Source organism: Phasianus colchicus, chromosome 6 (assembly GCF_987193195.1).
Source record: "Phasianus colchicus chromosome 6, bPhaCol1.hap1.1, whole genome shotgun sequence".
Classification (NCBI taxonomy): Eukaryota; Metazoa; Chordata; class Aves; order Galliformes; family Phasianidae; genus Phasianus; species Phasianus colchicus.
Window position 1 is genome coordinate 49,606,209 of NC_143441.1, and position 12,187 is coordinate 49,618,395.

A 12,187-nucleotide genomic window follows, 5' to 3' on the forward strand; every position below is an offset into this window, starting at 1 on the left:
AAGGTGATATCACCACTGTTTGGCTTTGTCAAGGTGAACTTTGTCTTTTACAGTCAAAACACCCTTTCTGTGACCATAATTATTAGCCTGATAGCAGAGCTTGGGTGGCCCCTTCTCCCAATCACACACCACATAGCCAGCCTGGAGCGACTGGCTACCATCCTGGCACGTGCATCATGTGCCCTAATGAGGATGTTTGTCATTTATTATAACTTCCAGCAGTTCATGGAGACAATAGGCGTTGGTGAGCAGCCAAGCTTTTGCTTGAACTGAGGTTTTTTTGTTCTTTACATAAGGAAGGCTTTGGGGTCAGTCCTTATTACTTCGGCACCATCCTATAGCTTCCTGCTTGTGTGCAGGGCTGGAGGTCATAGAATCATAGAATGATTTGGGTTAGAAGGGATCTTAATGATAACCCAGTTCCAGTTCCCTGCTGTGGGCTGGCTGCCCCCACCTGATCAGGCTGCTCAGGGCTTCATCCAGCCTGGCACTGCACGCTTCCAGGGATGGAATAGGCATCCACAGCTCTCTGGGCATGCTCATGGGATGAGCCTCTCTGTCCTGTAGCAGTTGGATTTCTCCAGTTCAGCTCCATCGAGCAAAAATAATTGAGGGCTAATGGAGAAGTTTTGAGCAAGAGCTGAATTAAGCCCATTCTTCCTTTCCTTGTGCCATTGTGTCCTTTGAGACTAGAGAGAATTCTCTCTTGGCTCATGGATGGTGTGTGTGCACCCAACAGCCTCATTCAGGGATTTTTTCTTTTCTTATGCTTGTAACACTCGTACCACTTCACTTTCTGCATCTCATTTTGTATGTAATTCATTAAAAATGGTTCTCAAAGGTGCAGAGCCCTCTGGGCTCTGCTAGCAGTGCCCCCATTGATTAATTTAGCAGCGAGCAGCTTCCGCTTCCCAAAATAAACCAGGCTCTTCAGAGCGTCTGTTTGGCCACCATCTGCTCTTCATAGCACGGTGCTGACACATCCCTCTGCCTGCTGCTCTTCCAAAGGCTCTGTTGCATCTGCTCTTCCCCAGCCTGATCCTGGCACTCTGCATCCGCCATCCAGAAATAAACAAGTCGCTGCCATGCAGCAGTTCATAATTAGCTCAGATCGTTTTTTCCAGTAGTTTCATGTTGCATGTTCTGCTGTTTAATAGGAGAATTCTTTTTTGAAGCTGAGAAGACTGTTTTAGCCAATGTCTCTTCTCTTCTTGCATGCTGCTTTATCCTTGAGCAGTCTGGGCTGGCTCACTGGTTCCAGTTCAGTGTGGTGCTGCTACTTGGGAGTCAGCAGCTTCAGTTTCATTGCATGCTGCTCTCTGAGGTTGAGCTTTCAGGGACTGGTGGTGCAGAAGGGAAGAAAATAAGAGGGAGGAATGCAGCACTTCGGGTGCTCTGGGGACTGTGGAAGTTCCTAGCACAAGGCAGCGAGAGAGAAAATAGAGTCATAGAATCATTAAGGTTGGAAAAGACCATCAAGATCATCTGGTCCAGCCATCAACACATCACTGCCATGCCAGTCAAAGAGTCATTGAGGTTGGGAAAGACCTCCAAAGTCATCAATTCCAACCATCATCATTACCATGACTGGGGCTGAACAGACACAGGGTTGTGCCCTCCTTGCAAAACCAAAATAGGCATTAGACCCTATTTAAAGAAATAATCTCTGCTACTATCACTTTTTACAACCTGCAGCAGCACCTTTGAGGTGATTGTGCCCTGTGGCCAGACCACAGTGGGCTTTCTTACTCTTTCCTTTATTTCACCAAAGGAAAGTTGAGTTTTTTCAGCCCATGAGGCACACAGGTTAAAACAGTAGAAGTGGAACCTAAACCTGGGCTCTCATTAACTGTAGTGCAGGAGGTGGGCACGTTGCTGATGCAACATGCTGCAACTGGGTGGCCCCATGGAGTGATCATGTCTTTTCCAGCCAGCTTGAATCAAATAAAGGTTGATGGTTAATATTTTGAAAGAAAATAGTTCGTTTTGCTCTGAGATTTTCTCTGAGCCATTAGCAAAGCAGGCTGGAAGCTGGCATGGGTTTGCCAGCCTCAGACCTGAATTTGGTGTTATTTCATCACTGTATTTCTTGAAAACTAAAGATTATGTAGGTTTGGGAATTGCACAGGCAACATCCATGCCCTGAATTAAAGGAGATTTTGCTGCTGCACTGAAGGCACTATAGTGCTTTTTCCCCCAGAGGCATCATGGTGCTGCTGCTGCCTATGCTGTTGGGTTAGGTACAGAGGACTAATGCTGCTCATGGAAGGTGGCTTTGCTCAGGTTTGGACTTTGCTGTTGATCACTAAATGACATTGCAAACAAAGCATTGCTGGCATGGAGCAAGAATCAGGAGCACAGGGCTGCTGAGGTGTTGGGAAGGCACCCAGCCATTAGAAGTGTCACACCTTTTAGTGATGTAGCACCTTTAAAATGGAGCTTAGCAAAGCAACACTCAGCCAAAATCCAGGTGTGTACAGAGTGGGATGTCCTTGATCAACAGCTGCCCTGTTTGGCACAAAAGCCCCATAGACTCCACAGACACAAATTGCTGATGAAGGACAATATATAGAAAGCACCACAGTGACTTGCTTAAAACTTTGCTTCCAAATACCATTTCTTGGTGTTTGCTTTAAAATTGTGATTGAATTGCTAGAATGATGGGTTCTGATTCTTGCAGCTCTGTATACTCAGGGATGTTCTCACTGAAAACCTGACTCTGTCCTCTGACTTGTTTTCCAGGAGGTGTACCGAATCCCAAAGAAGAGTCAAGCAGAAAAGGAGAGCAGTGGTATGTACTCACATTTTTCCATGTATTCCTAAAAAACAGATTAATTTTCCCAGTGTGTGATGTCAGGAGAGGTTCCCAGTTGGTAGCTGAGCTGTGATGCCATGTCCCAGCCCTAAATCCAATCTGGTCTGCTCCCTAAATCCCTAAAGTATCTCATGTATGAGCAGCTGCTAGCAAGGGAGGCGAGATTTGTTTGCAGGGAGGAGCTTTGAGGTGGAGGCTTTTCCCTGTGCTTTCTGCCATGGTCTCATGAAGTGATCTTGTGGCTGATGGAGGGACAAGCATCACCCATGGAGGTGCACCCAGGGCAGATTGTATCACAGCCAAACCTTGGGAAGGCACTGAATGATTCCAGAGCATTCATGAGCTGTTGGCACCACTCCTGGTGACCCACATGCAGGATGCATGGGCAGGGGTCTTGTCCTGCTGTTGTCTTAAGCTTGGGGCTTTCCTTGGAGCACATCTCTGTACTGAAATGTTAACTCACCCACGAGCCATCTTTAGAGTCAGGAGGAAGTAATGAGGCTGTGAATGCATTTGCTGTGGGATGAAGAGCCTTTTGGAACATGGAGTGAAAACTCAAGTTATCTCTGAGCTGGAAGCAAAAACGCAAGGGAGCATTTGGGGTTTTTCATTGACCTGAAAGCTGCTTCTTGAGGCCTGAGCCCACCAGCTCCGTGTCTGTCAGTACAGACTCTGTGTCAATGACAATAAGCATGGGAAAGTTCTTGCATGGGAAAGTTCTTGCTTTACAGTCAGGTTTTAGAATGTCAGGCACTACAGGAGGTCTGTGCTAAGGTCTGGAGTCTTTTCCACTCTGAAAGGTTTCCTGCTGAAAGAATGGGAGGAGGGGAAACGAGTGAAATGAGTGATGCATTTTCATCCATTAGGTAACAGCTCAGAAGTTGGAGTAGTGTCTAAAAATAGAAGTGAAAATAGAAGCTTTATTTTAGCCACACTTGCAGTCCTGAGGCTGGTCTGGGACAACCTGTAATTTGTTTGAATGGGTGCTCTGTTGGCCAACACAGAGGAACCACTGAAACTCCAAGAGGGAGCTAGGAATATACACTGAATTATAAAAACTCTCTTTTTACCCATTTTTCCCAACAGCTGACCGAGGCAGAGAGGCAGCTGGCCTCAGGGATCAGACTCCCACACCTAAGAACCCCGTCCTGAGCCGCACAGACCCCGAGTGGCAGAGCCTGAGCAAGGAGAAGAAGAGGAGGCGAGACTCACTGTCTCCTCCAGCATCAGCGTATGAGCGGGGCACCAAGAGGCCTGAGGACAGGCAAGTTGGGCCCTGCCAAGGGTCAAAACAGTGGGAAATTGGCCCAGGTGGCCTCTGGGAATACACAGGGATAGGGAAGAGAGTGTTTTGGCTGAATGCTCTGTGTGGTGAGTTGTGTTACGTGAGAGTTGTGCTGCTCCTGGGTCTTCATGGTACTTCTTGTGGTTCTCATGCAGCAGTGAGCAAAGGTGTAAAGGAGTCTTCAGTGTCATAGAATCATTAAGGCTGGAAAAGAGCTCTGAGGTGATGAAGTCCAACCGTTGACCCATCACCAGCATGCCAAGTCAAAGAATCATAGAGGTTGGAAAAGATCTCTGATCAAGTCCAACCGTCGACCCATCACCACCATGCCCACTAAACCATGTCCTTAAGCCTCTGCCCTTCTCCCCTGCCAATCCACTTGGGTCGTGCAGTTCTGAAATTCAGCTGGTAGCAAGCCCAAGCCATACAGGACTTCTAACACAAACCAATCTCCTTGGGCAGAACAGACAGCCTCTGTTTAAGTTACCCCAGTGGCACTACTGCTGTTGCCATTTTTCATTGTTTCTCTCTGTGTTCTCTTTACTCCTTGTTCATTAAGAGAAGGCATATATTACATGTCTCATATTTCAGGGAGACTTCAGATCATATTAAAGGCAGTACCAAGGAATCTCCTTTACAGAAGTCAGCTTTCCATTGTCCCTCTTAAATAGGATCTAAGGCAACATAGCAATTAGGGAACAATTGCTGGTGAGTCAGCCATGCCAGCATCCTTTTTTTCCTCCTAGTGGGAAAGTTTGAGATGTCTGCATTAAAAACAAGCCAGAAATCTACAATACTGTAATTACCCATTTGGAGGATGTAAACATCACGGAGGGCTGGGGGCAGAAGGAGAGAGCTGAGTAAGTGCAGTGTTTGTAGAGACAGGAGAAAGGATGGAAGGAATTATAGAATGGCCTGGGTTGAAAAGGACCACAATGCTCATCTAGTTTCAGCCTCCTGCTATGTGCAGGGTCTCCAACTACCAGACCAGGCTGCCCAGAGCCACATCCAGCCTGGCCTTGAATGCCTGCAGGGATGGGGCATCCACAGCCTCCTTGGGCAACCTGTTCCAGTGTGTCACCACCCTCTGGGTGAAAATGGTGTGCTCCAGTGAAGGAAAATAGGCTGGAGGGGTGCAAACAAGCAGCTCTTCACCAAACAAGGTAGGAAGATGTGAGCAGAAGCTTTGGGAAGCTCCAGCCCACCCCTGGAGTTCCCAGCAGTCCCAAGGGTGCTGCCTTTTCCCTAAGCTTGCCCCAGTTCTCCCCTAGGTACATTTGTTAAGAAGGCTTACAGCAAAACCACAGCGATGGGAATCTGTGTGCAGGAGGAAGGGATGGAAAAGGAATATGAATGATTGGACGAAACAGAAAACAGGATAGAAGAAGAGGGATTGCATGAACACAGAATGCTACAACTCACTCTGTGCTAAATCCTCAGTTTTCCTCTGTCTGTCTTTCCACACCAGCTGCCTCCCATGTAAACTCCTGAGGCAGTGCCAGGAAAGACTTTAATTACTTAAATTGAGCTCTTCATGTCAATAAGGTTCACATTAACAGATGCTTGCAGCTACTCTGGGAATGTGAGGAAACTTCTTAAGTGTTGGTAGCAATGTGCTTTTGATATGTAAATTGAACACATGAACACCAAGTTAGTATATTAAGAATATATGGGATGCTTTGTAGAATCCCATTTCACTTAGGGCTGCAAAACATTTCTGCTTGTAATCCCTGTTTTACCACACTCGTAACTTCTCAAAATATCAACCTTTGATCTGAAGTTTTCCATGGTTGAGGTCTGATCAAAGTCCTTAGACTTTTTTTTTTTTTTTTTTTAATATTTTAAGTCCTTGGAAAAATCCCTCCAGCTGCTCTGCATCTCAGGGTGAAAATTCGCACTCTTTAAAAAAAAAAATCCATCCACACTTTATTATATTTTTTTTTAGCTAAAACTGTGGTCTAGTAAATAGCAAAACTCTAAACAGAAACGTGTTGCTTGCAATTCCATTGTTCTTAGTAATGTCTGCTCATCTGTCTGGAGCACAGGAAGGGCACATGGCTCTGTGTGCTTGGGGCTTTGCCTGCAGTGGGAGGGATGCAGGGGCTCAGCATGGCACAGCTCAGAGGGTGATGTTCACCTGGAAGCCGAATGAATTGAGCCAAGGAAATAAGGCTGTGGGATGTTTGGGGTGCCTTGCTCCTGCTTTTTGGAACCTGGAGTGGAGAATTGAGCGCAGGCTGAAGCAGTGGTACCCAGCTTGTCTGAGGGCTCCTTGCTGCTTTTGCCCACACATCTTCGGGTTCTGTTAGTCCTGGGATTGTTTAGAGCAGTGGAGGGTGCCCCGTCCTTGGTGCTCCCTAAAGCCAGGCTGGATGGAGCCCTGGGCAGCCTGAGCTGGAGGGGGCAACCAGCCCATGGCAGGGGTTGGGGCTGCAGAGGGAGGAGGTTTAAGTTAGATATTAGGAGGAAGTTTTTCACTCAGAGGGTGGTGATGCACCAGAACAGGTTGCCCAAGGAGGCTGTGGATGCCCCATCCCTGGAGGCATTCAAGGCCAGGCTGGATGTGGCTCTGGGCAGCCTGGTCTGCTGGTTGGTGACCCTGCACATAGCAGGGGGTTGCAACTGGATGAGCATTGTGGTCCTTTTCAACCCAGGCCATTCCATTATTCTATGATTCCATGATTCTGTGATCTTTAAGGTCCCTTCCAACACAACTGTTCTCTGATTCTGAGGTTCCCTCTTCTTTCTGTTGCAGGTATGACACGCCAGCATCCTCAAAGAAGAAAGTCCGCCTTAAGGACCGCAACAAGCTGTCGACAGAGGAACGCAGGAAGCTCTTTGAGCAGGAGGTGGCCCAACGAGAGGCCCAAAAGCAGCAACAACAACTGCAGAACTTGGGCATAACGTCCCCCCTTCCCTACGACTCCATGGGCTATGGCACACCACACCACAGCTTCATCGGCTATCCGCCCGGCTACCCCATGCAGGCCTACGTGGATCCCAGCAACCCCAATGCGGGCAAGGTGCTGCTGCCCACCCCAAGCATGGACTCTATGTGCTCCCCAGCAGCATACGAGCACCCTCAGCCCATGGTGGGGCACACAGTTGAACCCACCCTGCCCACTCCCCAGCCGGTCCCAGTAGTCCAACATGTAGCAACGCCGATGGAGGTGACGACTCCTCAGTATGTAGCACAAAATGACACCGTGGTCCACCAAGAACCCAACGTGGCTGTCCTGCCCGTGCCCACCACGGGACCAGTGCAGGGGCAGAGCTATGGGGTGTGGGATTCCAGCCAGCAGACAGTGGCCGTGCAGCAGCAGTACTCGCCAGCCCAATCCCAGCCTGCCATATATTACCAGGGCCAGACCTGTCAGACTGTTTATGGGGTGACGTCCCCCTACTCGCAGACGACCCCACCGATTGTACAGGTAACCCATGGGGGAAATGTGACCTTTTCAGGCACAGTGTGGCACAGAGCACTTGCAGAAGGAAGGGAGCCAGCCTGCAGCTGGAATGCTGTGTGTGCTCACGATGTGCCAGGGGCCATCCTGATGTGCTTTATTGGGCAGCATTGCTGAGATAACTCCATCTGAGAGTCTGTATAAAGCACAGGTTTGCTTTGTGGTTACTGCTGCTTGATTGGGATGTGATCTCCCATAAATCCTCCAGGATATGAGGATTCCTTCCCCCTGATGTGTGCATCACACCCATCAGTCCCCATCAGTTTTTTCTTTTAGGGTGTACCTAATTTTCAATTCAGATTCAGATGGGTGTTCCTGCTGCACATCTTGCTAGCTTCTTTCCATTGAGGAGCATCACAGATTGCTTTAAAAAGAACAAAAGTGAAACTTCGCTATTCTTTTGGTCTTGAATTCTTCCTAGTTGATGGCTTTGAGCACTGAAGCTCAGTGTCACCTAAACTCACTTTCCTACCTCTCATGAAGGAGACACATTGTGAATCTCAGTGCCTGAAAAGGAAAATCTCCATGTCTTCCAGTACTTCAGGGTTCTCTTTTTCACCTTTTCTGTATTTTTCCACCTTTGGAGATTTTTGAATTTTGGATGAGTGCAGACCCAGATGTGCTGCAGTGAGGCTGAGTGGAGTGCTGAAATCTTTTAGTTCTAAGTTTCTCTTGGCCTCCCAATGATTTCACAGAGAACCTCACTTTGGTCAGAATTGCTCTGCTTTGTCTGTGGAGCTCATTGCACATTGGGAGTGAGGGTGAAGCAGTAAAGTCGGGGGGTTACCTAAAGGAGGATGCAGGACTACCAGCTGCTTCATATTCTTTCCTAATTCCAGCCTGGGGTTCCCTCTGGGCAAACCTCATGGTCTGTTGTAGTGGGATACAGGCTGTGTCCTGGTGGCAGGCACCAGTGCTGTCCTGCTTTACAAGCTTTGAGATATCCACTCTCATTTGATATGTTAGAAGATTTCTTCATCATACACATGCTGGGAAATAGTCTTTTATGCTCAGTGTTGCACTTTCTTCCGCTGTTGATGGAGCAATTGTCCTGAGCAAGTGATTTGGTATTTCCTTTGAAAGCTGTAGGTTGGATGTTCTGTAGTCTGTCCCCTTTGGCTACCCAGGGGAGGATGGTGACCCCAACCCCTTGTTCTCCATTGCAGAGCTACGCCCAGCCAGGCCTGCAGTACATCCAGGGGCAGCAGATCTACACAGCCCACCCGCAGGGAGTGATCGTCCAGCCCCCTCCTGCAGTCACCACCATCGTGGCAGCTGGGCAGCCACAGCCCATCCAGCAGGTATGGCTCACACTGGGGTTGGGAAATGGATGGCACCATTTGAGCTGCTCACCTTTGCTTGGACTGGGGCACCAGGCAGCTGGCAGAAGGACTGGGGAGCTGTCCTGCCCAAAGCCCCATCCCTGGAGGTGCTCAAGGCTGGGTTGGGTGGACACTGGGCAGCCTGATCTGGTGGGTGGCAAGCAGCCCACAGCAGGGTTGGGGCTGGATGGGCTTTGAGATCACTTCCAACTCAAGCCATGTTGTGATTCTGTGGTTCTGTGACCTTTAAGGACCCTTCCAACCCAAGCTGTTCTTTGGTTCTATGATCTTTCATAGAACTTTCCAGCCCAACTACCTGCTATCTAAGAGCCTCTGTGACAGAGTGCTTGCATTCATATGGTTAGGATGTGAACAAATAGCTACCAGTGGCTATTGGATAGAAATGGGTGAAATGTTCTACTGTCACTTCCTGGGGCAATGCTAATGTCTTTTTTGAGTTTTACCTTCAACAGAGGCTTTGTTGCAGGGAGACAGAGCTGTCAGACTGTTCTGCTCTGCCCTCTGACATTGTTGCCTGTGTGTTTTCAGCCAGAGCTCGTGGTGACCAACAACCTCCTGGACCTGCCTCCTCCATCCCCTCCCAAACCCAAAACCATTGTCCTGCCTCCCAACTGGAAAACAGCCCGAGACCCCGAGGGGAAGATCTACTACTACCACGTGGTAACGAGGTAAGTGATAATGAGGTAAGCATTGGGATGGATGGAGAACAGATGGATGCAGTGGCACCATGCACCTCCAAGCACAGGCCAGGTGGGGTGCTGCTCTGCTTGAGTCTTTCTGTGATTTGGGAACACAATTGAGCTTGATCATAGAATCATTAAGGTTGGAAAAGACCACTAAGATCATCAAGTCCAACCTTACTTGTCAGTGAGGAGGGCCTCCTTCATCATTCTCCTGCAATTACACCAGAAATTGCTGATTGAATGCAGTGAATCTTGAACTCTTTTTAGAGGAACACATGCTGGGAGATTTCTATAAATCCTTCTTTTAGGATATCTTCAGATTGGACAGGGCCAGAAGAGAGAAGGAGATCTTACTTGTCCATATATTTTCTTATTTGAATATACATTTTCATATTTGAATTATTCATTTTAGCAGTTGAATGGTAGTTGTTTGACATCATGTACAGTAATTAGTATCTGGGGAATTAAGTGCTGTGCTGAAGCACGCAGAGCTGCTTGGAACAAGCACACTCCCATGTTTCTCCATGACTGTTCCTTAAAAGCAAAAAGATTTCTAGATGCAGGTCAGCAAACCTAAGAGGCTCAGAGCACTGAAATGATGCAGCCTTCTGGGTTGTAGAGGAGCTCGTGTCCCACTGGAAAATAGTTGCTGTGTGAGGTCACTTCTGTACCTAACAATGCTGCTGCAGGGCTGGGCTCTTCCCATCCCTTTTGTTTAGTCTGCTTTTCAGATGACCTGAGAGTCAGAGCGAGCTGTGATGCTTTCCTGATGCACAGATGAGCTGAGTGTCATCTGTCTGTTGAGCCTTTCAGGTTCTTTATTGGGGCTTTTCTCAAGACTTCTGCTCTGCATCCTTTTTGCTGTGAGATACTTTCAGGTGCTGCTGTCCTTTATCCTGCAGAAACAGACATTAAGCCCATCCCTTAGGTCTGATGGGATGTCTTTTGCCTTTCCTCACCACAATCATGGTCCTTCTGTGTTTCATGTCCATGGCCAGCTGCCCTTGGTCCCATTGCAAGAGTTACCAGTGACAGAAAATGGTACAAGTTCTCTTTTTTAAAATGGCTCCTTTTCTGAGGGTGCTGTGCTCTGTTTGTTCTCCAGGCAAACCCAGTGGGACCCTCCGACGTGGGACAGCCCAGGGGATGATGCCAGCCTGGAACACGAAGCTGAGATGGACCTGGGGACCCCAACATATGATGAAAACCCAATGAAGGTAAGCATGGAGTCGGTGATGGAAGCTCACTGCCAACATCTTGGTGGCCCACATGGATGATCCTGGGCTTGCCCCCTTGCCAAAGCAGCATGTGTTCATGCTGCAGAGTGGTGGTTGTGGGGTGGTGACAGAGGGACAGCAGTGACCCAAGATGAGCCATAATAGCTGTGCTGGCCATAGGCTTTATGGGCTTTAAAATAATGCTGTAGGATCAAGGAAGTTCTGTTGTTTACTCAGCACTTGGTGCTTTTTGCAGTCGTGTGGGGGTTCCCTTCAGGTCTGGGGTCTCAGCTTTCTTTTCTGTGTTGGATCTGAAGAAGCTCAGGCTCCTTGGCAGTGAGATGGGAGCAGATGAATCTCCTTGATGGCATCCCATCTGCAGGCAGGATGTCTCTGGCTGTCTCACTGCACGTGTCTGGCCATAGGTTTAAGGATGGAAGGACCAAACCAGGTGTAAAACCCCACTACCATCCTCCAAGTAGCTGCTAAATCATGCCATGGGTGTGTCCTGTGTCACTGTGGGGCAGAGAAAGGAGCCATGGAGAAAGGGTTTGTTGTTGGGTTGTAATTCTGTAATTCCCCATCCTCTCCAGCCATGCTGTTACAGGGCAGAGTCTTTGTGCTGCTGACAAAGCCATGTCTCCCTGCTCTGCTGCAGTCACTTTTCCCAACTCTTTCCATTTCCTTGCTGGGATGCCGAGGGTTAATTCAATTCATGTAATGCCTCCAAGCACTTCATTTGGTTGGGATTCTTGGAGAGCTGACTGAAGCAATATTAATTGCAAATATTTATCTGCCTGTAAAAATGTTAATTAGAGAACGAATGAAGGCCTGGCACACACTGCTCCACCACTGAGTGTTTGCTTCTGTGACATTGCAGAGGGGTCCAGAGGAGCTTCCTAATGGCTTTTGTCCCTGGGTCTGCCTGTTCTGGGAATCTTGGGACCTCACTGCAGAGGAGCAGAGCGAACAGTCACATCCCCAAAGCATACATGGGCACACGTGTGCCTTGGGCTGCAAAGGCTGTTGGGCTTTTAGGTCCTTTGAGGCACACATTCAGTAGCATGCAGTGAATTTCCACTGCATCTCCCTCTGGCTGCTTTCTCTTGCTCCCTTCCTCCTTCCCACTCCATCCCCAGCATGGTTTTCCACCCCCTAGCATCTCAGGTAGGTTATGAGGAACAATTTCTTCTCAAAAAGAGTGGTAATGCAGTGGCACAGGCTGCCCAGGGGGTGGTGGGGTCACCATCCCTGAAGGTGTTCCAGAACTGTGGAGATGTGGCACTGAGGGATGTAGTCAGTGGTCGTAGTGGGGTTGGTTGGGGCTGGGCTTGGGGATCTCAGAGGTCTTTTTCAACCTTAATGAATCTACAATTCTGT

At 48.5% G+C, this 12,187-nt stretch overlaps 1 protein-coding gene across 1 annotated transcript in view; it reads left to right on the forward strand.

The window, feature by feature from the left end:
* The window catches only part of SETD2 (SET domain containing 2, histone lysine methyltransferase), a 54,579-nt gene that overhangs the window by 37,323 nt on the left and 5,069 nt on the right, over window positions 1-12,187 (forward strand). Inside the window, exons 13-18 of the mRNA XM_031607778.2 lie at window positions 2,743-2,791; window positions 3,902-4,079; window positions 6,856-7,531; window positions 8,731-8,865; window positions 9,436-9,575; window positions 10,696-10,807. Of these exons, the coding sequence (XP_031463638.2) occupies window positions 2,743-2,791; window positions 3,902-4,079; window positions 6,856-7,531; window positions 8,731-8,865; window positions 9,436-9,575; window positions 10,696-10,807 (1,290 nt within the window). The remainder of the gene's footprint in view (window positions 1-2,742; window positions 2,792-3,901; window positions 4,080-6,855; window positions 7,532-8,730; window positions 8,866-9,435; window positions 9,576-10,695; window positions 10,808-12,187) is intronic.